The 26689-nt window shown below is 42.4% G+C and overlaps 4 protein-coding genes across 6 annotated transcripts; 1 reads left to right on the top strand and 3 right to left on the bottom strand.

Moving 5' to 3' along the window:
• Positions 1 to 1617: 1617 nt before the first annotated feature.
• On the bottom strand, positions 1618 to 5822 carry emx2 (empty spiracles homeobox 2). Of its 2 annotated transcripts, XM_026308504.1 has the most exons (3): positions 5115 to 5822; positions 3843 to 4027; positions 1618 to 2433 (listed from the first exon to the last, which is right to left on the bottom strand). In XM_026308504.1, the coding sequence occupies exons 1-3, from the start codon at positions 5503 to 5505 to the stop codon at positions 2266 to 2268; spliced, it is 744 nt and encodes a 247-aa protein (XP_026164289.1). In that variant the 5' UTR covers positions 5506 to 5822; the 3' UTR covers positions 1618 to 2265. The 2 variants fall into 2 exon arrangements, with proteins under 2 accessions (XP_026164289.1, XP_026164290.1); XM_026308505.1 differs by lacking the exon at positions 3843 to 4027.
• Positions 5823 to 8136: 2314 nt separating this feature from the next.
• eif3s10 (eukaryotic translation initiation factor 3, subunit 10 (theta)) lies at positions 8137 to 16863 on the bottom strand. Its single transcript, XM_026309738.1, has 22 exons — positions 16674 to 16863; positions 16172 to 16362; positions 15955 to 16091; positions 15216 to 15379; positions 14800 to 14999; positions 14373 to 14581; positions 14114 to 14285; positions 13781 to 13885; positions 13553 to 13651; positions 13350 to 13466; positions 13059 to 13244; positions 12496 to 12843; positions 12313 to 12417; positions 12126 to 12239; positions 11901 to 12023; positions 11659 to 11812; positions 11227 to 11408; positions 10835 to 10917; positions 10281 to 10747; positions 9581 to 9701; positions 9283 to 9482; positions 8137 to 8938 (listed from the first exon to the last, which is right to left on the bottom strand). The coding sequence occupies exons 1-22, from the start codon at positions 16720 to 16722 to the stop codon at positions 8760 to 8762; spliced, it is 3705 nt and encodes a 1234-aa protein (XP_026165523.1). The 5' UTR covers positions 16723 to 16863; the 3' UTR covers positions 8137 to 8759.
• A 1558-nt stretch (positions 16864 to 18421) lies between these two features.
• Positions 18422 to 23706, top strand: dennd10 (DENN domain containing 10). Of its 2 annotated transcripts, XM_026308622.1 has the most exons (11): positions 18422 to 18577; positions 18676 to 18730; positions 18984 to 19180; positions 19631 to 19710; positions 19807 to 19955; positions 21336 to 21447; positions 21532 to 21632; positions 21782 to 21889; positions 21995 to 22089; positions 22182 to 22357; positions 23062 to 23706. In XM_026308622.1, the coding sequence occupies exons 2-10, from the start codon at positions 18685 to 18687 to the stop codon at positions 22347 to 22349; spliced, it is 1056 nt and encodes a 351-aa protein (XP_026164407.1). In that variant the 5' UTR covers positions 18422 to 18577; positions 18676 to 18684; the 3' UTR covers positions 22350 to 22357; positions 23062 to 23706. The 2 variants fall into 2 exon arrangements, with proteins under 2 accessions (XP_026164407.1, XP_026164406.1); XM_026308621.1 differs by having other exon boundaries at positions 22182 to 23706.
• sfxn4 (sideroflexin 4) lies at positions 23359 to 26588 on the bottom strand. Its single transcript, XM_026308623.1, has 14 exons — positions 26430 to 26588; positions 26233 to 26298; positions 26109 to 26162; positions 25997 to 26023; positions 25773 to 25827; positions 25623 to 25648; positions 25486 to 25539; positions 25337 to 25399; positions 25087 to 25155; positions 24900 to 24990; positions 24376 to 24491; positions 24205 to 24290; positions 24010 to 24127; positions 23359 to 23932 (listed from the first exon to the last, which is right to left on the bottom strand). Exons 1-14 carry the CDS (start codon positions 26466 to 26468, stop codon positions 23855 to 23857), a joined length of 942 nt encoding a protein of 313 aa, XP_026164408.1. The 5' UTR covers positions 26469 to 26588; the 3' UTR covers positions 23359 to 23854.
• Between the last annotated feature and the right edge of the window lie 101 nt (positions 26589 to 26689).

The raw sequence follows: 26689 nt of genomic DNA on the forward strand, positions 1-26689 counted from the left end.
TCAAGGCTCACCGCCTCCGCTGCACTTTCTTTATCTTAATTCCAACTTGAAAAGATATAATTATCTAGTTTGAACAGGACTGCTATCAAATCCTTCTTTACAGGCAGGGTAGGGAAAAGCTCGAGTGGATTGTGAAGCTCTGAGCCGTTCGGTGTTGCCCGAGATAGGAGTAATGAAGTTGTGGAGTCCGGAGATACAAAGGGCATTAACCTCATTAGCATGAAACCTTTTCTTCTAACTATTGTGGGACCCTTTCAGTCCTCTAATCCCCCCTATTTCAAAGCTGGGTTTGTAATAAAGCTTTTAGGTTTTTTTTTCAAAGCTAATGGTATTCTCTAAAGATTTTTATTGCTGTTATAATCTATGTGCCGATTAAGAATTCCCTATATACCGAGCCCTCACAACCCAAACCAGCTCTTTTCCCCTTTGTCAAACAATTAAACAAAACAGATGCACCTTGCACCAGAAAACACTAAAGTTGAGTTAGTTGTATACACACACAACACACACACACACACACGCAAGGACACACACTCAAAACATAATCCAATTTCAAGTTGTCTGATTTAAAAGTGGGCTCATGTGATCGTTGTTTTGCTGCTGTGGAAGTGGGGAATGAGTTGCTGCTGTAAATAGTATCTTTTTAGTTGAGCCCACAGGCTCTAATGAAGTCCTGTAATGTTTCCGCTCAGTCCACAGCAGCAGCTTTCACCACGGTGGAGCCTACAAGACAAGATTTTGAACAAAGATCCTATTTTGCGCCACATTGCAACCTTCCCTTATCGCGTCGTGAGGGGTAGTCAGATTGTACTAAATTATGTCCAACCAACCCCCCTTGGATCCGTGGATTAAGAGATTAAAGTGGACCACTGGGCATTGCATCCCCTTTCCCCCTCATATTACTCGCATGATAATTGCCCAAACTGATTTGCACTTTCACAAAAGCTTGCAGGGACCCTTTGTAGCTGGAGCGGAGCAGAAGCTGCAGTCCCAGTCTAAAATAAAACTAACGCCGCACAGATCAGCCTGAGAAACAAACGCAGAGCTGAGGGCAACAAATCACGGGCTGCAGCATTTTCCTCCCTATGTTTAAATCCAACTCTATAACGTTTGTAGCCCCGTATCAGCACACCTCACTGATCACTAAGCCCAAATTATTCTGTCTGATGACACAAAATGCGAACTAAGATCATCGTCACTTGGTTTAAATCAAAAGCCTATACTTCTACTGCGCGCAACATATTGATAAAACTTTATTGACAAAATATTGACAATTACATACTTCTTGGAAGTATACTTTGTGTTAAAATTGTAGCAAACTTAACACAAACACAAAAATTATTTACATTCTGTAAAAGAGGGTTTAACAGAAACATTAACTTTTAGCATTTCTGTACATGGAATACGCTCAGTGCTTGAAGTTTTTTTTTTTTTTTTTTTTTTTCTCAATTCTTGCATTTAGTCCTTGTGGCAACTTTCACTGGTGAGTCAAGTCCTGACAGTAGGCTGCATGGGGCCACAGCGACACATTGGTAAAGCTTTAGGTTAAAGGAATGTCCTGATACCTTCCCTGTAAGTACTTTATCTCTGGTCTGATTCGCTTTTTAGAAAGATTTATTTTTTTTTTTTTTTAATCGAAATTCACTTTTTTTACTCTCTTAAAAAACACTATAACGCAGCACCGCTACTTCATATGTTTTCACAATCACTTTTACACGAGAATCATTAATTAAAGACTGCACACTTTGTAAAAAGGAAGAAGCACGACATCTCTCAGTTTGAAAATAGAGTTAAAAGCAAAAATTGTTGTTTTTTTTTTCTTGGTTTGAGAAAGCTTGTCAAATTAAAACAACTACCAGGAAAAAAAAAAACTATACCATGCAATTCAAGTTTTACAAAAGCAGGTTGGTGTTTTGGTATCTTGAGTGTTTTTTTTTTAAAAAAATCTTCTGAAGTGCAAAGGTCCAATATGAATTGGAAAAAAATAATAATTAGGTGGTGGTAGATGGGGGGATTGTAGTGGTGGTGGTTGGTGGAAGGGTTCAGGTAGATGGACTGAGACACTGTCAGTCACGTTTTCGTGGGTCATTTGGATTGACTGACCCACATGGTGACAAGCAGTGCCACCAGTCGGGTTTCTCTCACCCTCAGCTGCCGATCTCCGGAGATTTGAAATGTAACATTGGCTTTTTACCCTCTCACTGTCTCTACACGGCATCCGTTATCCATGTCCTCCTTCACCCAGACGAATATAGTCTTTTTCTTTTAATCGTCCGAAGTGACATCAATTTCCTCTGGGCTCGCTTGTTTCGTCGCCAGTCTCCATCGATTTATGTGATGCGACCCTTTCTTCTTCTGTTGAGATTCCGAGCCCTCCTCCTCCAACTTCTGTCGCTTGAACTTCGTCCGCCGGTTCTGAAACCACACCTTTACCTGAAGAAGAAAAAAAAATAGAGGACAAAGAGGGAAAAAAACTGGATCAGTATCACTAGATAAACCGCCATTGGCCTGTGAGTAAAACCACGCGTAAAAGGGACACATTGTTTGGAGAGCAGGGCTAAATGCAAGTAGGCAGCGGTGCAGTGGGAATGAAAAAGGTAAACTGTGACCTGCAGTTGGTGATCATAAAGCAAATAATCTCCAGAAAAAGCAATTTATATTCTGAAGAAAGCAGAAAGTGTAATCGTTACTTTAATATAATTTATGACGCAAAAGGGCGACCCTGGCCTATAAATGTCTATCATGTTTATTTAAAATAATAAAACCACACAAATCTTCCTTCATTACATCCCACAATTTGCCATTAAAAATTTTAAAAGACATATAACTTTAAAACAACGAGCGGGACTAAACAAAAAAATATGTTTATACTCACAAACATAAAATGTCTGGAAAAAAAAACCGTTTTGACTAAAGTAGGTCAGAGGGATGTTTTCACAGTTTAAATGTAAAGGAAATAATAGAATCACGTCCGTGTCACGTATTTAAGATAGATTTTCACACACTCCAAATCGACTCAGCTTTGTTAATAAACGGTACCGTGGGGAATTAACAACATCTAAATCGATAAATGGTCTGTTCCTGCTTTGTCACTCCGCAGCTCCTTTTAGCTCTTAAATGGCAACTGAGGTGCATTTAACAAGCCTTCAGTGGGCTAATTGAAGTAGGTGATGGTTCATTTCTCCCTTCAGCTCCTCCAAAGGCCCCGCCGTCCAAAGGGGGGACAGCGGACAAAAGACAGCGGCTGATGGGCTCAAACAGCATCTTTAATATGGCAGAGGGAATTCACTGAACCCGCCTCGCTCTTTGTATTTATCCCATAAAATGGTTAACTGGTTAATTTGCCCTCCATTTTGAAAGGCAACATTCTCCCCCCAAAACAAAGTAATTCAACCCCTCCTAAAATGAGGTTAGACCCATACAATGACTGTGGATTTGATCCAACAGAAAGCCTCCGTCTCCGATTGACAACATGCATTTATGGACCCTGGTGTGTAGAAACAATGTGGTAGCTGATTATTTGAAATTATTGTTGTGCAAATGATACGACTCTTCGTTATTTTCAAGCGTCAGTAGCGGTTTGGTTTTCAAAGACTCCATGACGCACGGTGCCACGTTCAGGAAAGAAACTAAAATATCACATAACTCTGCAAAATCAGCCATAAAGGCAGAAATCACTTTTTATAATGACAAGTAAAAGGACTACGATGTGCGTGTGGGCCTGTTGTAATAGCCAAGACGTCACACAGTCAAGAGCAGCAGAGGAATTAAATATGCGTCCAGGTGAAATAAATTTTTAAAAAAACAAGTCAAATGTTGGGGAAAGGTTTTGTGTTTCTTACCTGAGTTTCTGTGAGACTAAGGCTGTGGGCGAGCTGTTTTCTTTCTGCTCCCACCACGTAATGGTTTTTCTCAAATGCGTGTTCGAGCCGCAGGAGTTGCGACGGTGAAAAAGCTGTTCGGATTCTTTTGGGCTTTCTGGCCAGCGCGTTATGCAAAAGGAAGCTCTCTGGACTCGTTTCATTACCTGGAAACGGGCAGAAAACGAGGAGCCGTCATGACCCTTTTCGAAATGAGATATGAACATATGTGTAACAACCAGCAGGCCTGCGCACAGCTGTGAAACAATAGCGTTCTGAGGGCAGGACTGTAAACATGACAGGATCATAATGTGCGAGGAGAAGAAATGACTATAAATATTTCAATGATTGGTTACTGTAGACTCTCGTCATGTCGGACTGTGAGGAGAAAGAAAACAAAGCTCAGGTATAATCCTGGACCTAATTCAATTAGCTCAAAAACAGCGTCTGTAAACAACAGCGTCATGTAAAACACAAACAGCAGGAAGACGCTGAAATAAACAGCAGCCAAAACCCACTTATTAAATACATTTCCAACCAGTTACTGTAAAATATCAAAAATTTGCTTCTACTTTCCAGGAAAAAAAACAAATAATAAAATTGAAGTACCAAAAAGAAATCAACGAATTTTCCTACGGTATAAACATCTCGCAGGCCAAGTACAAATGTAATACAAATACAATTCAAATTAGGCCAAATTAGCCACATGTTTATCCAGCAAAAGGCTCGTTGAATTACCATCCACACTGTTGTGTTTTTATTTTATCCACACACATAAAAATGCATGGAGGTTAAAATGTGTCTAAACTTTTAGCATCGAGTGCAGAGCAGCGAGACACATTTATTTCGTTATTTATAGACCATGTTCTAAATATAAGCTGCAGACAAATAGTTTATAAACATGTCAGAAATTGTAGTGGTCTTTTTTTAGCCCTGAACAGACACTGTGAGCAGCAGACGGCTGGAGGAGCCAAGACTCCAATTATTTCTTTGCTCAGGATTATCTTTTTTTTCTTCTAAAAGCAGAAAGTCACCACAGGGAAGGTTTTGGAGCCTAATACGTCTTTAAATAATCGTCTGTTTTCTGCCTGAGGTTTGGCGGTGATAGTATAGGTCTGCTACAGCTTCACAGATTTTTATTTTCATCGACATCCTGCCTTCTGAAAAAAATAAAATCTGTCTCCACTCTCCAGCCGCTCGGCGCGTTTCGTGCGTAAAAGTGAAAGAAGTGAGTAAAGCACTTAGATCACTTACCTTGAAATCTGTGACCCAAGTACCTATATCTGTGTAATAACCAGGGATAGAAAGTGGAGGGGTCCCTTTGCTGGCTGGCAAAAAGAGGGTGTGGACTGTGTGAGGATGAAAGCGGGTGAGCGGCCAGAGCGTGCGGCGGGGCCACCGGATGCACCGGGACGGCGGAGTTTGGCGGATGAGAGACCGCCTCGGCAAACACCAAGTCCGGGTTAGAGTAGACGCCCCTGCCGCTGGAGTGAAAGCCGTTCAGAAAGGGGTTCATCTGACCGGAGTTTGCATAGCTGAGAGCCGCTGGCCTGATGGGCTCCTCGGAGCGGGACGCCGGTACAGGATTATCCTTCGCCACTAAAGACTCTATAGTAAAACACCTCTTGGGTGTAGGTTGAAACATGGTCTGATAGTCCAGATTCCCCAGTTTAAGTCAAAGTTGTCGTAGGCGCTCTTGCTTCAGAAATACTCCACACCCAAGAAAGGGGGAAAGTTTCTGCGCAGTGAATAAGTTGGGAAAAGGCGACAGTGTCGAGAAAGCCAAAATAAAAAGTGCTCGGCTACTCCCAGACTAATCCATGGATGTGATCGTTTTCCTCGCCGGGTTCGTGCAGGCAGATTTGTTAGTTCATGAGCCTAATTAGCGCTGCAGTCCCATAAACAGCTTCCTCTGAAGGCTGTAATGGCATGGTGATTGGTCGCTGCCGCTGCTGCTCGCCTTAAGGTGGAGAAGGGGTAGACGCTTAAAAAGTGCGTCAATGGGAAGCAGGGGCGCGGAGAGGCGGACTCGAACACGCAACAAGGAACGGATTCGTTCGAGAGGAGCCCCGCACGCACGCGCGCGCACGCACACACTGCCGTGCACATATCTGCGGGACATTTAACACACTCGTCTGAACCAGGAGAAAATCTCAAGGTAGCTGCTTATTGGCATTTAAGGCCTGTAACAGTTTCAAACGGATTTTTTAGGCTGTGTGTGTACGTGTGTGTGTGCGTATGTGTGTGTGTGTGTGTGTGTGTGTGTGTGTGTGTGTGTGTGTGTGTGTGTGTGTGTGTGTGTGTGCAGTGTTAGTACCAGCAAGTGATTATTTTTAATTATGTACAACAATATTGCGCAAACAGCGGCTCTATTAAACTGTGCTTTCGACGCTAGGAGCTCGGATAATATTTAGCAGCAGTTAATTGCAGTCGGCCTCCATTTATTTCTCAGTTTTGCTCCTGTTTTTGGTTTCTAACCGGATTTATGTCGAGAAATTGTTCTTGATGCGCCCCAGCTCGGTTTCATTTGTCCCCAGATTCCATTAGGATAACTTTCCAGTTGAACACACGCTTAATTTCTATACTGGATGGGATGTGTGGAAGACAAACGGAGACACAAACGAGCTTAAGCCAAGATGTAGCTTTTTGTCAGCTAGACAGGATACAGCGTGAACAATTCAGTAACACCTCTCGACTGACGGTGCGCTGTGTGCCACCCTCATCCAGGGCGAAATGCTCAGGTGTTGTTTGGAGCAGTGCACCTGTGTGACAGCAGGTTCTTAGCGCAGCGTGTGGATCAGTGACAGAGCAGCAGCACAAAGCCGCGCACCGAGGCCCTGCAGAAATAATGCGCACAAATAGCGCACGGAGTTACCGTCATAAGGCTGCATGGCAACACACTGGGTTTCCCGTCATAAAAGTTTCTTTTAATATTTATTTATGTATTTATTTATTTATTGGTACATTTGCTTGTGTTTGTTTTATTTTGTTTTTAGTTTTAGATCTGAGTTTTAACAAGACAAGAGAACACGAGATTGTTATATAAACCGTAAGAGTCAAAATATTGATGGTGATGTTTGTATTTATTATTATTATTATTGCTGTTGTTATTATTATTATTATTAGGCTATTATTAGGCTATTAGCCTATTATTATCGTTGCTCTCTAGTTGTATAGGACCTGTCAATTGAATGCTTATAGAGTCTGGCTTTATTTAATAGGTTGAGGGTTTGTGTGGAATAAAATACAAACTAATAAAATGGTTTGGTCAGTCTGTTTGTGTCTATTTGTAAAATTCAGATCATCTGTTATTTCCACACTGGAATCATTGGGAATTTTATTTGAATATGCTTCAGTACATTTTTATTAGGCAAAGCCTTTTAGTTTGTAATAGAACTTCATAAATGTCTATTTTTTTTAATGTATTTATTTATCTATCGTGGCTATCAGTCCGGTCAGGGTAGTTACATTGCAAACCATTTGTAGTTGGGACCAGTATACTTTTCACAATAGAAGTTAGGCATGTCTGAGTGTGTATTTAATGTATGACAAAAACAGCATGGGAGCAGGTTGGTGATTAACTGCCTTCTGATCACTGGCTGCATGTTTGTATTTTATTGAGTGGAACAGAGTTCACTGCTGATCATGGACACGGACTAGCAGGCTGTGGCTGCTTTCACACGGTGAAGAGTCTCGGTCCTCTCCACGATGCTTTCACGACCTCTAGTGGTTACAAACGAGTAGTGATGAATTACACCAAACTGGTCAGAGGAGCTTTAGCGTACCTCGAGAGCCGATAAAGATCCAGCAAGTCCTCAACAGGAGGACCAGCGCACTTTCATAGTGCCCTATGTAGAAGTTAGGACAGCTAAGCAGAAGCAACAGAGGGTAAGTCGTATTTTCTCCACTTAGTTTGTCAAAGGTGCTTAAAATAACTACTCTGTCACTACAAACACTTCAAAAACAAAGAATTACTTGCAACCCACCGATACAGGCCGTGTCCAAGTTTTTTTCCTCTAAAAGTAAAACTATAGTTGAATATAGTTGAAGACACTGACTGACAGCAGCTCACACTCAGCCCTGAAAAACATCCCGATGTTGTGAGGACTGGTTCTCAGCAACAGCATCAAACAAAAATTTGTCCATATAACACACACACACACACACACTACTTGTAACACTTACCCTGTGACTCCCATACTGTCAATTATTGTATTAAACGTCAACGTGACATGTGCTGCGGTCTTTGATGACGTAGGCATAACGAACAGACAGGTGGTGAGCAAACATCTTTATTAATAAAGGTTTTACCTGTACACATACAATCTGGTTTGATTGCAGCAAGATAGAAGCACACGGGATATGGAGCCAGACCAATTGAGTACTTGAAGCATGCACATTGAAAAAGTAAATTCTGCTAGTTCTCTAACAAGTTAAGAAGCATCTGAAACATTAGATGAAGAGATGGCTGAAACAGTTCCTAGTCATTGCTGTTAAAATAGCTGTGGATCTGTGCCATAGTCGACCATCTATGCAGAGAATAAACTGGTTAAAATAAAGGTGGTGATACACTGAGTGCACTGAATGTTTGAGCAGGTACACTGATTTACAGTAGTCTGTCATTGTAGGCAATAATGCTCCTGACCACTGGGGGCACTCATGTTTAAATTATTTGCATGACGCTTAAGTACACAACTTTGTCTGCTAATGATGTTTCAGGTGCAGAGCCTTTTAAGTCAAAATAAAGATGAAAGGGACCAAATCATCAGGAAAAACTACTTTCTACAAATATTTCATTCAAAAGGAATAGCACAAGAGGCCAAATGGCTGATGGGATAATATATTTTTTTCCCAAACCAATTTATCATTAAGTGAGCTTAATAGATAAGAGATTTTTGCTCAGCGGCGGACAGTGGTCCAGCCATCATCATCTGTCTCATTCTTGGTGCGACGAGGGTTTTCTTTGTCCAAGCGCCAACCCTTCTCTCCATCAGCATCACGGTCACGCTCCCTCTCTCTGGGTCTGTCTCTGTCGCGCTCCTCCCGCTTGTCATCACCTCCACGACGCCAAGAGCCTCCTGAGGAAACAAATATTCTCATTAGGTGATCGTCAAAGAACATGATGCTTTGACAAGCAGGGAATAGTGACCTCTGCTGGCTTAATACAATTCCTCTACTTAGTGTACCCAAATGTGTACAAATGACTTGTTCTGCTTTCTAACTTGAGGACTTGAGCCTGCCAGGATAACTTATACAGCTTGAAGCGATTTGAAGGAAATATCAGTCAAATCTGAAACCTGAATGTTGCAGTTAAGTATTTTGGCTACAAAATACCATCCAGCTTTAATTAAATCACATCTGTGACACTAATGAATCCCTGGTTTATGTAATGATTCTGTCATTTTTAAAATCACGCTCTTACCTTCGTCCTGATCTCTTGGGGGGGCCCTGTGATCACGGTCATCCCGACGGTCTCTGTCACGGCGGTCTCTATCACGGCGATCATCACGGTCTCGGCGTTCATCACGTTCACGGCGGTTGTCACGTTCACCGTCCTCTTTGCGAGATTCTCTCCAACTGCTTCCTTCTTCTACAGCTGATCTCCTCCAGGCATTTTCCTCCCTGTGAACACAGTGATGCAGATTAACAGTGATATGATGTTCTCTGCATTTCTTATATCCAGACAACAAAGTCCTAACATAGGTCTTCTATTGGCCCACCTGTGTGGGCGATGGTCTCTGAATCTTTCCTCTCCTTCGCCATCATCTGTATTGTCACAGGAACCACCACGGGGAGGTCCCCAGCTCTCCTCTCGAGCCTTCTCCCGCTCACGCCAACCACCTGTAAAACAAGCATTTGTTAACTTGATCAACTTCTATCCAAGCTGTCCTGTCTGCCTAAAATCCTACAAGCACTAGTGAACTCAACTGTGTGCAAAACACTGCACTTTCTGTAGATATAAGGCTTTTGATACTGATAATCATAACATCATGGCAAAATGGCTGCTTTCTGTGGAATTTAATTTTTATTATAAATGTTTCAAACATCAACTCCCTGGTAGTTAACTTACAATTATGACACCAGGCAGCTGAAGGAGGAGGTTTCTAGTACTATGTATGACACTACTAGAATGAACTGCAACACAGAGACTCATTGCTCTGAGGGATTAAAGTTTTAGCTAATGCTGCTAACAATATTTGATTGTCACTGTGTTCGTTGTTTTGGTTGAATAAGCTTCATATAATGTTTAAGATGTTATTCAACTGTAACAGGGCTCTTGATCACAGCGAGGCTTCCTGTTGAAATAAAGGTTACTTGAACAAACACAGCTCTGCTGAGCTGACTGATTGTTGGCTAAACAATCCTTTAGCCACATCAGGAAACATCTATCACTGAGCAGCTGAATGGCTATAGGCTTACCAGGCCTGCCCAGTGGCTTCCAGGGTTTGGGGTCATCACCACGACGAGGCCCATCTTCCATGCCTCTCCTTCCACCTCTGTCATCATCTCCTTTTCTGGGGCCCCAGTCATCATCAGCACCACGCCTTGGAGCCCTGGACTCATCCATGCCTCTACGAGGACCTCTGTCATCATCAAAGCCACGCCTGGGACCACGGTCATCATCAAAGACACGCCTCGGACCACGGTCTTCATCTCCACTCCTCCTTGGCCCACGGTCATCATCAAAGACTCTGCGCGGACCACGATCGTCGTCCATCCCTCTGCGTGGAGGACGGTCGTCGTCACCGCCACGACGAGGACCCCGTTCATCGTCAAAGCCCCGACGGGATCCTCTGTCGTCTCCACCTCTGCGGGGACCTTCTCCTCGCCTGAAGGGCACCTCTCTATCCTCTCTGTCATCATCACGGCCCTCCTGTCTCCAGTCCCTAAAGAAAGCAAGGAGAGGTGATGTTAAGAGTAGCCACCCGTGGTGAGACAAGGTTAAAAATGGGGACTGAGGCACCAACGCTCACTTTTCACCAACAGGACGACGCCAGTCTGAATCAGTTCCCTCAGTGCGCCTCCTCCATCCACCCTCCTCCTTCTCAGCAAACTCCTGTGTGAGAAAAACATATCAAGACCCTGTGACATTTCATCGCGTCTATAGAGCCAAGGCTAGAAGGCGTGGTAACCCTATCTCTTTTAGGAACATAAATGTGCTCAGAGTTTTAGCCTGTAGTCCGTTACTCTTACTCAGTGCCTCAAATTAGGGGTCAAGGCTCTCTATGATCAACCATCAAATCAGATGGACCTTGTGATGTATTTTTATTTTAGAGAAAATATCACAGTTACCCTGGGTATTAGACCATATACTACTACTATATATTTGCGTGAAAAAAAAAAAAGCCCTTTAGTTAGTTAGTACCTTGGGCTTCTCCTCCGGCAGACCCTTTCGCTCCTCCTCACGGCGGCGTTCTCTCTCCTCGATCTCCTGCTGGCGAGCACGCTGCTTCCGCTCCTGCTCCTCAAGCTTGCGCAGGCGCTCCTGGTACTCCCTCTCCTCTTCCTCTCGCTGTTCTTGTTCCAGGCGTTCGCGCTCCTCACGCTCTGAAGGAAGAGAAGGAAAATAACATGACAGATGTTTTAATTACACAAACGTACACCAAAGAATTAAAGTGTGGGGGTGGGTAAATAAATAAATACATAAAATCTTGACTCAAACTATCTTATCCTATCACTGACTGCCATCACTTCCAGTTTCCCCCATTTGCTCTTTTTGTCGCTTATGAAAACCCACCAGTGCTTTCTCTTAATTCCTTTGTGTCCCAGTGCAGATGTGCGAAGAGAAAAGTATTACCTTTTTTGAGCTGCTCCTCATGGATCCGCTGTGCCTCTTCCTCCTTCTGGCGGTAGTAAGCATTGCGCCTGTCCTCTTTGCGCTGCCTTTTCCTTTCTTCCAGGCGCTTCTTCCTCTCCTCCACCAAACGCTCTTGGAAAGCTTTCAGTTTTTCCTATAGAGACAGAAAAGATGATCTGGAAACACTGCTTCAGACGTATCAGTGCTCCACTAACGCTGATAGAGGAACTACATGGTCTTACCTCGTAAATGAAGCTACGGGCAGCAGTTATTTTTGATAAAAAGTTTTCTTTATCTTCTATCATCCTAGACATGCGCTTCTTGTGCTCCAGAGCCTTCTCCCGCTCAACTTTCATGTTGCTGATCTACAACAAGGAAAAAGTAAATCATTACATTCTGACTACTCATTTGAAATTTGTTCAGTTTCTTTGATTTATGTTTGGATTTTTTTTTTTTTTAAAACATACCCTCTCCTCCTCCTGGAGTTCCCAGAGATCCATGTCCTTAATACGTTGCTCCTCATAAGCTTTTTTAATCAGAGGAATCTCCTCAAGGCGCTTTGCCCTCTCAAAATAGTCGATCTGGAGAGAAATGAAAATTAGCATCCAACTGACCTGTAGGAAACAGATATTTACACTACTCCATCAGACTTACCTTCTTCTCCTGATTCTTCAGACGCTCCTGAAGTTCCTTCTTCTCCTTTTCCAGCTGCTCCACTTGTTTGGCCATGATGAAGTCAGGATCCAGCTCCTCCAGGTCCTGTACAGAAATGACTTGTTAGTCTTCTTTTTGAAATTTACGTTCTGAATCAAGCTAGTCATTTTGGCCATATTTTACCTCAATATCGATATCTTTGAAGGCCTTGGCTCCGAGTTCAGTCTTTTTGATCTGCTCCAGACGTTCCCGGACTGTCTTCTTCTTGATCTGCTCATGCTCCTGCATGATGCGCTCCTTCTCTCTCTCTTTGGCCTCCTGCCGCAGACGCTCCTCCTCAGCCTTGCGGACTTTCTGCATCTCAGCTTCCCGCTGCTCCAGCTCCTCCTTCTCACGCTGAATATTTAGGCTCTCCAGGCGCTCCTTACGCTCTTCAATGGTTTGTCTGCGAGCCAAGATGCGCTGGTGGTCCTTGCGGGCGTTTTTCAGATAGGCAGCAATGGCCTGCTGGTTGTGCTCCTCACGCTCTTGCTGAGAAAGGACAAACATCAAAATGCTGTTTGGAGTGTAAGGATAAAATGTTAGCATGAAGTGCACCAAAACAGACTAACCATCAATCAGATTTTAATACCACATGAAGACATATGCACATCAGTACTATGCACAACTGTAAAAAGCTAATGTTGGTCACTGATCAGATGACTACGGCCTCCGTATATGAGAGCTCAGTACAATGCTAAACTCACCAGGATAGAGGCAGGCTTGATGACCTGGATGGCCTTGGCCAAAGAAGCAGACATGGCAGTCAGCTGATTCCTTATCTGCTCAGAGGGCATGTTCTGTAGAAAAGGGCCAACAGGAGCATCCTCTTTGGTTGAATAGTTCAGGTCCGATCCAAAGCTCAGAGTTCGAGAGGTGTGATCTATTCTGACCTGTGAAACAAAAGAGAAATTGTCTAAAACACTTAAGAACGTAAGACTGTTCTTGCTGGATTATCAACAGTATTAATGCATCCATCATGCATAACGTCTGCATACCTGCAGATCACAGTGTCGTGCAGCGTCCACAATGGAGCGCTCCAGCTGAAAGGCGTCCACGAATGGAACAAGGGAGGCCAGACGGCTGAACTCGATGCTCTGATAGATCTGTGCAACCTAATATAACGATATGCAGAATGAGAGAACTTGCTACCATTCTTATGGGCATAATTTTTGGAAAGCATCCCAGCGGAGACAAATACCTGCTGCAGGAGCCTCAGGATAGTATTACTCTGCAGATGAGGAACATATTGCTGTAGGTCAGACTCCTTCTCAGCCTGGTCTCTCACCCAGTTCAACACCTAGAAGTGAGTTTGTTAGTGTAAACTGGGATGAGGAATGACTATCAACAAAAATGTTTTCAATTACATTGCAACAAAAAAGATGGACAGTATATTTTCCTTTTTTATTCTTGTTGCCACATTGTTTACCTTGGTCACTCTTCCACTCAGCTTCAAAGGATGAAAGTCCACCTCAAGCCAGTTGTAAAGGTCTTTCACTTCAGGCACAACATATTGCAGCAAATTAAATCTCACCTAGGGGAAAACGTCAACAAATCTTTAAACAAATATTTAATAGCTGTGTTACAAGATCAGGCCTAATACATTTTCCTTAAAATGACTCACTTTCAATTTGGAAAATTAATCAAGTTTTTTTTGTATTTATTAAAAAAAAAAAGAAAAAGTAGTGAGGGTCACCGTTGACACATAAAATATAGTATCTTAAAATCTGAAATTAGTTCCTCTCTTGTGCAAAAAAGGTACCATGTCGTTGATGAGACTTTGGCGGGTTGGTGGTGACTGAAGGCCCAGAAGAGTGGCCAGCCTGCGGTGTTTTTCTACGATAATGCCATCCATGTCCAGCAGCCGAGCAATGTCAGTGCGCTCAGGGGTGATGGGGATGGACAGGGTGGCCAAGAGGACTCTTGTTGACATCCTGAAAATCAAAAGTAAGCTTTATTAAAGACATGGACTCTACCAGAGTAAAACTTGCACACTTGTCCAGAGATAATGACTGTGATACCTCTGCATCTCATCCTGGGTTAGATTCTTACGCATCTCCCTAGACAGGTGATAGAGCCGATGCAGGGTGCAGGCGTGAAAGAGAGCATTTCCAGATTTCCAGAACACAGTGGACACCTTGTTGTAGTAGTTGGCCATGAGCTGAGGTTTGGGAGGCTTCTTGGAAAGAGCAAACAGGCCATGGATATCCTCAACAGCCTTGAATGCTTCCTGGTGGGGGGAAAAAAATACTTAAAAATTAAAAAAGAAAAAAAAAAACTGATATATTTATTAATAATAACATGTTTAATCACATGGATGGACACTAAAGGACGATACGGATTTTAGCTTTCCCTCAAGTCTTAAACTGTATAGCGTGCATTACAGCTGTCTACTTCCTTTTGGGTGTGCACTGGTATTTTGAGTGTTACAGCTTGAGGTGGACAGACCTGCCAGAGCTCCATACTAATGGCACTGTCCAGCTGCACCAGGCGTGTCTCCAGGTGCATGGACTGGCTTTCAGGGTTGTTTAGGTTGATGGCAGTGCTCTGGTTGTGGTGACGCTGGATCTGACCCAGATGCATACGCAGGTTGTCACACAGCTTGCGAAACTCAGCTTTACGAGTGTACTGAAGGCAGAACTTGAATGCTGCAGAAAAGATGACCACATTCTTTACATTCAATCTGTAATTTACTGCTGACTTTTTTTCTTCTTAAAAGAAATCCACCTTATTATTTTGTGCCATCATTTTATGGATGCAACAGAATTGCAATACATGGAATAGACCTTTTAAAACACGAAGATGACGACAACAATTGAATTTTTGAAATTCAACTGTTGTTGGTATTCAGTGTGTGCCACTACCTTGCTGGGCAATGTCATGGTACAGACGTTCCACCTTGGAGTTGTTTCGCAGCAGGTCCAGGCACTGGCGGTAGGACTCCCACAGGAACTTCACCCAGGGAGTGAGCAGCAGGCGATCGGTACGATCTTGCGTGTCCTCTCCACTCACAGCACTCAGGAGCACACTAAAGTCAGAACAAGCTCAACATCAGTCACTCAGAGTAAAGAGGCTGATATACTTGTTTTTTTATGATGCCACTGCTGCAACATGACCTCAACATAAGCAAGTGATTCTGCAGTGTCCATTTTCAGTTAGCAAAGGCAGATGTTGACATGAAACCTATTCACTGCTCATCCAAGGACGATAAGGCCAAGAGTGCCATCAAACACTAGCGACTACTCGACAAAATAACTGTAAATATTCATATAAGTCGCTCCACTGTAAAAGTCACACTATAAGAAGTTTAAAAAAAAAAAAAAAAAAAAAGTGCAATTAGTTAAAAATCATGACATAGTCCAGAAACGATGGTACCTCTTCTCCAATACCACATCAGAACACAAAGTAAGCAAACGTGATGACAGGCGCTATAGTGTTACCAAGCACCTGTTAACTATTTCTGTTCTTAAACGCACTCTGAATATAAACAAATAATCATATGAAGTTTGGATTGTGTATTAAATTACAGGCATCAACAGTGTGGATAGAGACACCTGTGGAAACAGTAACATCCTAATTTCTGAAAACCTGAAGCATCCTCACCTTTCTGGGGTCTGGATGTTGTCCAGGTCCTCGATGTCCAGCACCATCTGCTGGGACTCCTCCTTAGCTGCCTCAGTTTTCTCCTCGGCCAGCTTGAGGTAAGCTCTAACCACATCTTCCAAAGATTTGATGTTCACCTGAAAGCAGGAAAAGAGGTTACACACTACAAACACTGTGGCCCCATCAGTGCAGACAAACCAGACTGCTGCTCACACACCTGCTGGCAGATGTTCTTGTACTGGTACAGCCCCTCCTTGGCCAGGTGGCTCTTGCGCAGGTCCACGCAGAGCTCCAGGTATTTGAGCATAATGGGCTCGTGGATCTTCTGCCATGTCCGATGTTTCTTGCTCTTGATGACATCGTACAAAACATCCAAGGCTGGCTGCTTCTTGCCGACCTCAAGAAACTCTGTAAGGACACGTTGGAGCAACAATGATAACGTTAGTGTAACCCCGGCATCGTGCGGGACAGGCCCGCGCTGGGTGACCGGGACATTAGCATCGACCTACAGCTGTGGACATCAGTCGGTAAAGTCGTCAAGTGGCCTTAAGCATTAACCCTGACCATGCTGTTAACGTTAGTTACTGAAATGTCCCTATTCTGTGGAGGAGTCAGCCCAGAGGCCTCGTCGTTTTACCGTCAGCTAACGTTAGCTGACGTTAGCTGACGTTAGCTACTAGCGTGACATCTGTGAAGCAGAAAACCGCGTTTCTACTCACCGTTCGCCCGTTTCAGGGCGTTTTCTGGCCGCTGGAAATACGCCGGCATTTTGGTGGCGCTGTGCTGAAACTCAAAACGGGCTGACTTGAATGAATTGTGAGAAGGTTCAGCGGTCCATCCAAGCCGCACACTCTCCCGCAGCTACGGTGCTAACGTTGGCGGAGAAAGGAAGAGCCTCGTGAGCGGCCTAGCTAGAGTTGCCAGGTACGTCACGTCCTGTCCCCCAATCGCAGCGTCGTCGCCGTCAGTAGGTTTGAGGAAATTTCAAGCAGATGTTGCGATGAATATTAAAGTTTACTGTATATATGTATGGCTTCAAATGTAGGTTATATATCTGTGAAAAGCGCAGTGTTCAAGTTAGTCAAGTTGCACATCACTTTGTGAATGATTCCGCATGTTTTTGCAAACATTTAATTTAACTGCCTTCCTTAAAATTTAAATGACGTTACCAATAAAATACCAATAAAACTGAATTGAATGTAATCGAGTCTGTTGCTGATATTATCTGTGATAGTTAAATTAAGTCCACCTGACTGCAGTCCAACTACTATGGCACCACAGTAAACTTGGCAAGCGAGGGCCACCCACCAAAACTCACAGACCAGGCATTGATTGGAGAAATATCCAAAAGACCAACAATAAACCTGAAGGAGTTGGAGAGCTTCACAGCAAAGATTGGAGTGTCTATCCATAGGACTACTCCTCAGAGCTGGGCTTTATGGAAGAGCGACAAGAAGAAAGGAAAAAAACAGGAAAGGACATCTTGAGTTTGCCAAAAGGCACATGGGAGACTCCCCAAGCATCTGGAAGAACGTATTGTGGTCAGATGAGACTAAAATTGAACTTTTTGTCCATCAAAGAAAACCCTATGTCTGGCACAAAAATGTGTTGGGATGGCCCAGTCAAAGCCCAGACCTCAATCCAATAGACAATCTGTGGTCTATCTTAAAGACTGCTGTACACCAGCAGAACCCATCCAACCTGAAGGAGCTGGAGCAGTTTTGCCTGGAAGAATGAGACATACAGGAAGAGACTTGTAGCTGTAGCTACTGCAAAAGGTGGTTTTACAATGTAATAACTTTGAGGGAGTGAATAGTTATGCACACCCAAGTTCTTTGTTTTTTTTTTTTTGTTTGCTTCACAATAAAAAAATATTTTATTTCTCAAAAGTTGTAAGGATGTTTTGTAAATCAAATATAAATCACTTGTAAATCGATCCATTTCAGTTGCACGTGGTAAAGTAACAAAATAGGAAAAAGGCAAAGGGGTGTGAATACTTTTTATAGGCACTGTATGCATATGTCTGTATGCATTCAGCAAGGCACTGTACTGCAGATAAAAGAAAAGATAAAAGACAACAAATGCACATAGACAGGGCATGTCACCGATATCATTCGAAGTACTCTGGTTTAAAATAAAAAATACACAAAATGCTCAAAGGAAACCTGTGATGGAGGCCTGTTCTGCTGTCAGACATTAACATGCTTTGCTGATCTCTGAAGGATTACTGCAGTAGATTAGATATGATTAGATAAGATTAGATTAGATATGTGCAGATGTATTAAGGAAAATGTATTAATACATAGTGCAAGGACATCCCTACTTTTGAGCTTTATGACATTATTGGTTAATACTTATAATAGAGACATATAACTGCATTTTACAAGTCTCGTGATTGAAATAATTGTATAATTTGAGCAGCCGTGAAGTATCGCCGGTTGTGATTGGTTGAGAGCTACGTGTCTCCTCCCCCCACGGTTCTCCTGTCCCGGAAAAAGGAAGAGATAGCGAGAAGAGAGGAAAGTGTTGACAGCAGAAATCATCCCAGTCCTCTGAAAGTTTGGACACGGTCGCAGGTTTTAAAGTCGCCTCCTGACATCCGGACCTCGCAGCGGCTCTCAAGGTATTGTAAAGGTTTGTTAGTGAGGAGAGAGCAGCGTGCTTGGTGCTTGGTGCTTGGTGCTGTGCCTGCAGCTGACCTGTGGCCATGAACTCTTCCAGGTATGGGACATGGCAGTAACTGAAACGCAGCTTATGTTGAGCGTCGGTTTGATCGGTAAGTTTCAGCGTGCAGGTGGTTTCTTGGTCCACTTTTGGTGTGAAGGTTGGAGCCTTAGACTCACTGTCAGTGCATGAGGATCACATGATGACAGTGTGTCCCAGAAGTGTCCAGTCAGCAGGGCTGCACTGGTCTGGCCTGTGTTGATCAATGAGCTGCTTCCTGAATGCACACCTCCATGTGATAAAACCTGGTGCGAGGTTTCATGTGATTTTCAGCATTAATATTGTCTTTTTCCTCTTGACCCCAGAGAAGGATGTGAATGGAGACACACTGTGGGTGTGGTGCTATCCCTCTGTGAGCTCAGACCTGAGGCAGGTGCTCCTCAGCAAGTGCTGTCTAACGCAGGGTGGCCGGGATTTCCACACCTTTGTGTTTGGTCAGTTCTGTCGTACCTGGTACTACATCACCACAGTGGAGGTGCAGGAACCTACAGCCCTGAATAAGGTACAGCGACTTTCTCCAGAGACTGCCAGCCCATTAGTAACTGGGAATAATGGATTTAAGAAATGAAACTAATGATTATTTTCATTAAGGATGAAGATGCTGGTTATTTTTATTAGCTAATCAATTATTATGGGCTATGAAATGCAGGATAACTGAGAATAATGTTCAGAGAGACCAAAGTGATGTTCTCAGGTTGTTTTTGTCCACCCAGCAGTCCTCTACCTAACAATACCTACTTTACAATGATTCACAGCAGAGAGAAGCTGCAGATCCTCATGTTTAAAATCCTTGAACAAGTTACTGATTTGATCAAATTTGTCAGTGTTTTTTTTTTTTTTTTTTTTTCCCTCATTCAGATAATTATTATAGCACTAAATGAATTTGCCACAGTGTTGCTTCACAATATTTGCATTGAGTTTGGGTTTTGTCTATTTTTTTTTTCACTTCAAGGTGACTCATTTTTCAATAGTTGTTACAGCAAAAGACTTCAACCCTGAGAAGTATGCTGCTCTCAGTAGAGTCCTCTGCCGGTAAGTGTCTGTGAAAATGAGGTGCTGGGTTATTTCACTGTAGTTTGGGGTGTGCTCATCCAACAGAAAGCTGTTTTTTTTATAATTGTTATTCAGGATGTATGTCAAACATGGCAGCCCAGTGAAGATGATGGAGGCTTACATCACCGTCCTCACCAAAGGAGTTTGCCAGAGTGATGAAAATGGCTCGTTTCTAATCAAGGACTATGATGTCCGGAAGGCATACCTGGCAGGTTCGATCAAAGGTAAAACATCACAGTTGTCAACAGTCTTCAGGCATCTTATGTCTGATTTTACTTTGGCACAGTAGTTAAATTATTATATCAGAGCTGAAAGGCCATTTATCAGTTTTAGTTGATTTATCTATAGGTAGAAATTGAGTGTGTGAGGCTGTGGAATAAAATGAAACTTTAGATCAAATGTACCTAAACCAAAAGATACCATCCTTCTGTTTTTTCTTTTAAATCTCTAGATGTTTATGTTTTAATTCCAGAGTACATTGAGACATTACAGTAAACTACATCCATTTCTTAACCAAACTTGAAATGACAACAGTCAACACTCAAACAGTTACAGTGAAATAAATGGCTGAATGGAGAAATGGTGATGCTGTTCATATGCTCACATTGAACCAGTGCTTCTTTGTCTTGATTCTCATTTTGTAAATGATTGCATCAGTGGTTGCACTTTAAGGAAACTCCAAAAAGACAGAAAGGAGGTCATGACACAAAGTATTGATGAGCTCTGTAATCTTGACGTCTCGCTCTTATCGGCGCAGCACGGCGAGTTCTCGGTGGTCAGTCTGAACCGTGTAGAGGTGTGAGTGGTTCTTGTGTAGCAGCTCAGAGTCATTTATGCATGGTTTAACGAAAGTGGGTGGAGATTTCCGGAAGGTGCAGATATATCAAAGCCTAATACAGCAGGGCTTTAGAGGACCGAAGTAGAAGCTTGGCGTGCAGTATAAAGCAGCTGTGGCTAACATACTGAAAGAATCATTTGTATTAATTTATCGATCAATATAGACTGACTTATGCTGACATTGGAATTCCTTTAATAATTTAAATGCATCTGCTGGTTGGATAGTGTTTTGATTAAAAGTTGTTTTACATTCTAAGCGTTTTTCTAGTTTTTCTGTGCATTTTCACTTTTCTTGCTTAAATTCATAAGGCCTATATGAAAACATAGCTAATTATTTTGCTAATTTGTTGGTTAACTGGTTAGTTTCTACATAAGTCAATTGTGTGGTCTATATAATGTCAACAAATAGTAAAAAATGATGTCATAAGTTTCTCATTAAGTTAACTCATTAAGTTTGATCGCCTTTCATAGAAGAGCAAGAAAACTAGACCTTGCTCACATTTAAGAAACTGGAGCCAGTATGTTTTATGATTGTTTATTCAAATTGCTGTGATTCATTTTCTGGTGTTCAACTAGTGGAAATTTAGCAGCTCTAAATGTGGGTTTCAAACAGTCCTGTCACTGACTATTGGCCTTCAGCAAGCAACTTGTAGCTGATTTGACATCATGTCTTTTGTTTCGTAATAATGATGTAGAAAGGGCAACTGAGCTGTTTCACATTTTACCATGTAATGATGAAAGACAACCATGTTTCTGTTGTATCTCAGACATTGTGTCTCAGTTTGGTATGGAGACTATCATCCTGTATACCGCTCTCATGCTGAAGAAGAGGATTGTCGTCCATCATCCTCGGATTGAAGCACTGTTGGAGTTTACAAGGTACATTTGACAGTAAAATTCAAGTTATTTGCTTTCAAACCTCAATTCTAATTTGGTGGTGATAATTTACATATTTCACTTCAGGGTTCTGCCTGCATTGACATGGCACAGGAAAGACTGGTCCATCCTGCACCCGTATGTGCACCTTACTGCTACTGAACTGGAGGATTTGAAGAAATGCCCTGGTGAGTCTGCCTCCTGGTGTATTTATTCAAATTATCAGCCAACCACTGTGGAGCATGTTCTCCTCGTGTCACCATCTGCACTGTGATCACTGTGCTGTCATGGTGAACCAATAGTTATCTGTGCACCAATATGCTGGTTTTCTCCACAGGGTATGTAGCAGGATTTGTGGATCCGGAAGTAAGTAACAGATCGGACTTGTTCGATGTGTACGTGAGCCTCCCAGACAGTGTCATCACAGTATCCCAGAGTGCCAAAGGTACAGTATGTTCAAACAGAAAAGAAAATGTTTCTAAGCAGTTCGGTCCCTGAGGGTTCCCTGGATAGTGTTTCCCTCAGACTGATGTGCAGTATCCCCACACAGAGGCCCTGGTCATGGGGAAGTTACATAAAGACATTGGTCACCTCATCGTCCAGTCTGCGGAGGATGCTGAGAGGTCGGACAGTCAGGTGATTAAGGTGAGAGCACCAAGAACAGCATCGTGTCTGTGTTCAGTCTGCAGTTGTTTGAAATCCTGTCTTCTGCCTGACAACCACACATTCATTCACAGGACATTTCGGTCAAGACCAAAGAGATCCTTGCCAACTTGGCAACCCTGGCTGAAAAGTGTGAGGACTCCAAAATCACACTGGATGGTTTAAAGCAGCATCATTTCCCCCCGGCAACAGAAAACTTCCTCTTTCATTTGGCAGCTGCCGAGCAGCTCTTACGGATCTGAGCCAGTTTGTAAGCATTCCCCTGCAGGAGGACATTTATTACATGTTGACAGGCTTGTGCACACTCACATTTATCTTGAGTGATCTTAGCAAAGTGTCACATGACTCACATCTGGTACCAACACCAGGATGTTTACCATCATGGAGTGAAAGGAGGCTAATAAGATTCAATGTTTCTTAGTATCAGGTAACAAGTATTGGCTGCCTCACTTAAGCCTGGTATATCTTACTCCTCTGAGCTCTGGTATCGCTGTGTGAGCCACAGTGTTGCATTGGGCAACATGTCCCCTTATTAAGATCAACATAGACACTGCAGGTTACTGTGATTCAATCCCACAACAGCCCTGTTGCTGCAAATATTCACCAGTGTCTTTTAATCTGCAGCTGAAAATAGTCCCCAATAGAAGCTCTACTTACTCTCATTTGAGTAACATTTGCCAGGAGCTGCAGTGATCTGGTGTTTCAGGAAATTTATTTAGCCATTTTAAAAAATGAAACCATCTGTCTGTGACCTGCTCTTAAAGATTTATGTCTTCAGTGGGCCGAGAGGCACAGACAGGGGAGTTTAGTATTTAAAGACAAACTAACACATTGCTGGTTTTGGTCTTTCATGTGTTTCTTTCACAGTAGGAACAATATAAATGAATAATAAGTGGCCGTAGTACTTATATGTGACGTTATGAAATGGAGACAAATGAGCTGGTTCTTTTTCAGCTGCATTCCAGATGTTAGCTCCCACTCCACAGTGCAAACAGATGTTGTTCCTGATCTGAAACAACTCCCTTCAAAGAGCCAGACCCAGATGTTTGTGCAGCAACAGCAGCTGAAGTGACTCAGGTGTGACAAAGCGTTTATTATCACTGAGGTAGTTGACAGAAACCACACTGAACATGGTTATCAGATCACAACTACATCAGACATTATTTACTTTTTTTTTTTAATAACATGTTTTATATTTTTAATAACGCCTAATGCTCCACAGCTGGAATAGAAACAAATAGTGCTGTGGTATGAGGCTTTTTAAAAGTGTTTTATTAAAAACAAAGTTATAGAAAGAAAAAAGCTGTTTCTTATTAATCTGCGACTGATAAAATACTGATTGATGCTTCCATTCAACGCTGATTGATTTATATTGTTTCTAACGTGTTATGTGTGCCTGAATATTCAGATTCAGTTTTTTGTTTTTAATGTATAGTTAGCACTGCTTTACATTTTCAGCTGTGCTCCAGTATTTCTGATAAGACAAGACAATACATGCTAATGTAACTTTGAAAGCTAATTGTATGAATTTCATGAATTGATGTAATATTTCCTAAATATACTAATATTCCAGCTAAATAAATTTACTATCAAAAACTATGCTGTGGTTTCTCAGTCTTCTTTTCTTTTTTTTTTTTAAAAGCTAACGTTTCCAAAAGAAACTGAGAAAAAGCTGCATTTTGATGTCGGGCCTATTTGATGGATGTTGTTTAAGAAGACATTTATTTCTCAGCATTTTATCTGCTTCTCACAGTCCTCTGTGATAGAGTAAATGTCCATCAACTGCTGCAGCCTGCAGCTCCTCCTCCAGATTTTCCTTCTTTATCTGTAAGACAAGGTCAGTGTCAGCTGAGTTTGTCAGAATGAAAACTTCCCAGCAGAGCAGAGGATCCTGAATCTTACCGTTCCCAGTTGTGGAAAAAGACTGAATGAGACAGGGATCATCAAGCCCAGAACAAATGCAACAGTAATGTGACGGACAGGAGCAGCCAGAAGAGAGTTCCTCTGGAAAGGTCTTGTCCTGTAAAGTAAAATCTATTTGGTTAAGTCCAACAGGTGCAACCCTTTGTCCAGGAAAACTCAACTAAACTGACTCACCTCTGTAAAAGCAAAATCAGCAGATTGGGAACAGCAGCAGTTGTACCAAATAGTGCTGCTCTTGACAACGCAGTTTCCCTCACAGCCTTGATAGAAAGACAGTTGTTTAATACTTAGCATTTTTAAACAGGAGACAAATTTTTATCCATGTGTGTGTTTTTTTTTTTAAACCTTTTCTCCTGCTGCTTTAGAGATGCCGACAGGATTTCCGTTGGAATCGAACACTTGGATCCCACTCTCTGACTCCTCGCTTCTGACAGTAAACACATTGAAGAAGGCCAGAGCAGCTGCAGAAAAATGACACACCATGTTAAAACTAAAAGTCCTACCTGGCATTGCAGGAACCAGAAAAATAAGCAAATGCCATGTGTACCACGTGTATCTGCCACATATAAGCGATCCCCGTGGAACTACCTGCATTCATCTGTCTTGACATGCAGTCAGCAGTTACCATGTTTTACTGAAAACACACCACTCCTCCAGCTGAACATCAGATCACCAAGTTAGCGATCTGATCTTCACCTAGTGACCAGTGACCTAGTCATAGCTATTTAGTACAGAGAAGCAGGTCATTCCAGATACATGACTTTTTCTCACCTCTGCATCAGTGTACAATCATGCTATTCTGAGTATTTTGAGTTCTAATTCAACACTATTTCTGCTGCAGTGTTTTCATTTCAGAATAAATACCTTACCTGAGAGTGGGATTGGTAATATTGACCTAAAGAAAGTCTGGATTGTTGCACTTCTTATACTGAGTCGGTTAGTGAGAATTTGAGGAAGGGCCTGAAAAAAAAAAAGAAGATACAAATATTTAATAATAAGCAACTTTTAAACCTTAAAATTTGCTTGAAACTGTTGCCACCATGATGCTGAACACACCCCTGCACATGTTGTATAGGACACAGTTCCTGCGATCAACAGAAGATCCTTTAAACGTGTCTTCTGACCCTGGTGGTGAGAGATAAAGTGAGGGAGCAACAGAGGGAGGTTTTCAGATAAAACACCGGAAATTCATGAAGGATTCAAGCAAATGAGACTCGACGGTATCTCTCAACCCAGTATCTGAATATGTTTAGATCCCAGATGTGTTTTTATGTGGTCGATATATTTTAAACATATACTGCGTTACCTGCTCTGATGAAGAACTTCTGTTTGCATAGTTGAACCCAGCAGTGTAACTCTGCAGCAAAAACTGAGGGCACATTTACCGTTAACGTACACTGTATTAACACCACATGTAATATATATTTTATCAATATGATGAGTTTGTATGATTACCTGCCAGAACAGAGCCACTTTCACCTTTGTATGTGGCAAAAAGCTGGCAATCACCTACAAAAAATATTTCATGCTTTTCAACATGGGTTTTACAACCACAATTTTAAAAAACAAAGTTTATTGGATGACAGACGTACCAGAGGTGCTGATACAGGAAAAAAGGCTGGAAAAAAAAAATCAGAAATAAAAAATGTAATCATTTTGTCTTTGATTTGTTGATACGACATGGGTTGAAATGGGTCATACTGGCTGGTAATAGACGAGTGAAATCTTTAATGTTAATCTACCTGGTGGACGGAAAACTAGTGGAAGAACAGCCCCAGAGTCGGCGTGGACAGACGACTGTAAACACAGAACAGACTATTTAAAGTCACATCTGGATGCCACAGCTGCCAGAGGATACAACATCTGGACACATTCAAACAGACTTCAGTTCTGTTTGTACAAATATTTGATGCATGTGGTTCCTTCCCAGTGCTACTTTCGGTTTGGGGTTTCTTTCCACACTTACAAGAGAGAGTGTCAGCGCAGGTGCATCCTAGAGAAGCAAACACAACAAACAGATTTAGACGAATCTGTAGCAGCTTAAAAATCTGACAGACTGACTAAAAACACAGCCTGACCTTTTCAGGTTTCTCTGCACTTCCAAGAGCAGCGTGGGCCTTCAGTATTTCTGCCTACAGAGAGCACACACCAGTGATTTTCTGCTCATCTCAGGATCACATCGGTGTAGTGGATGCTACTTACATCAGAGGAGAGCAGGGAAGCTGGACTGAGGAGACTGACCCAGATCTTTAGTCGACTGAGGAAAGACTGAAGAAAGAAGGAAGGTACAGTACAATACATATCAAAAACATCACAGGGATTAAGATGTAAACTCTGATTCACTGCAACTGACTGTGAGACAGCCTCACCACTAACATACTACTGCTGTGCCCAGTTACCTGCCCCTGGCTTTTCCAGTACAACAGATTAGGATCCATTACAACAACAACGATGTTTACATCCCATGAATGAACCACCCGCCACTACACTTCACACTCTACGAGCACTATTCCCCATGCTTTAAGGTCAAGCTCTAGTTAGAAACTACTTCCGCCTTCAACCACGTGTTCGGGGGTGGGCGGGTTAAACTACGTTCAAGGACATAAGGGATGTCGGAAATTGTAGTGTAGTTCACTTTATTGAGTAGAATGTATAAATG

This window comes from Mastacembelus armatus, chromosome 15 (genome assembly GCF_900324485.2).
Source record: "Mastacembelus armatus chromosome 15, fMasArm1.2, whole genome shotgun sequence".
Lineage (NCBI taxonomy): Eukaryota > Metazoa > Chordata > Actinopteri > Synbranchiformes > Mastacembelidae > Mastacembelus > Mastacembelus armatus.

Bases quoted from the DNA above. Each gene is read 5' to 3' on its own strand.
- sfxn4 (XM_026308623.1), bottom strand. From the start codon at position 26,468: ATGGATCCTAATCTGTTGTACTGGAAAAGCCAGGGGCAG. The intron at 24,492-24,899 runs GTAAGGTATTTA...ATTTTTCTGCAG, and splicing joins ATTACCAATCCCACTCTCAG to CTGCTCTGGCCTTCTTCAAT. The intron at 24,291-24,375 runs GTTTAAAAAAAA...CTTTCTATCAAG, and splicing joins CTAAAGCAGCAGGAGAAAAG to GCTGTGAGGGAAACTGCGTT.
- dennd10 (XM_026308621.1), top strand. From the start codon at position 18,685: ATGGCAGTAACTGAAACGCAGCTTATGTTGAGCGTCGGTTTGATCG. The intron at 19,956-21,335 runs GTAAAACATCAC...GTTGTATCTCAG, and splicing joins CCTGGCAGGTTCGATCAAAG to ACATTGTGTCTCAGTTTGGT. The intron at 22,090-22,181 runs GTGAGAGCACCA...ATTCATTCACAG, and splicing joins CGGACAGTCAGGTGATTAAG to GACATTTCGGTCAAGACCAA.
- emx2 (XM_026308504.1), bottom strand. From the start codon at position 5,505: ATGTTTCAACCTACACCCAAGAGGTGTTTTACTATAGAGTCTTTAGTG. The intron at 4,028-5,114 runs GTAAGTGATCTA...GCCCGTTTCCAG, and splicing joins CTTGGGTCACAGATTTCAAG to GTAATGAAACGAGTCCAGAG. The intron at 2,434-3,842 runs GTAAGAAACACA...TTTCTTCTTCAG, and splicing joins TTAGTCTCACAGAAACTCAG to GTAAAGGTGTGGTTTCAGAA.
- eif3s10 (XM_026309738.1), bottom strand. From the start codon at position 16,722: ATGCCGGCGTATTTCCAGCGGCCAGAAAACGCCCTGAAACGGGCGAAC. The intron at 15,000-15,215 runs GTAGTGGCACAC...TCTTTTCTGCAG, and splicing joins CCATGACATTGCCCAGCAAG to CATTCAAGTTCTGCCTTCAG. The intron at 11,813-11,900 runs GTAAGACCATGT...CTGTCTCTATAG, and splicing joins CCCGTAGCTTCATTTACGAG to GAAAAACTGAAAGCTTTCCA.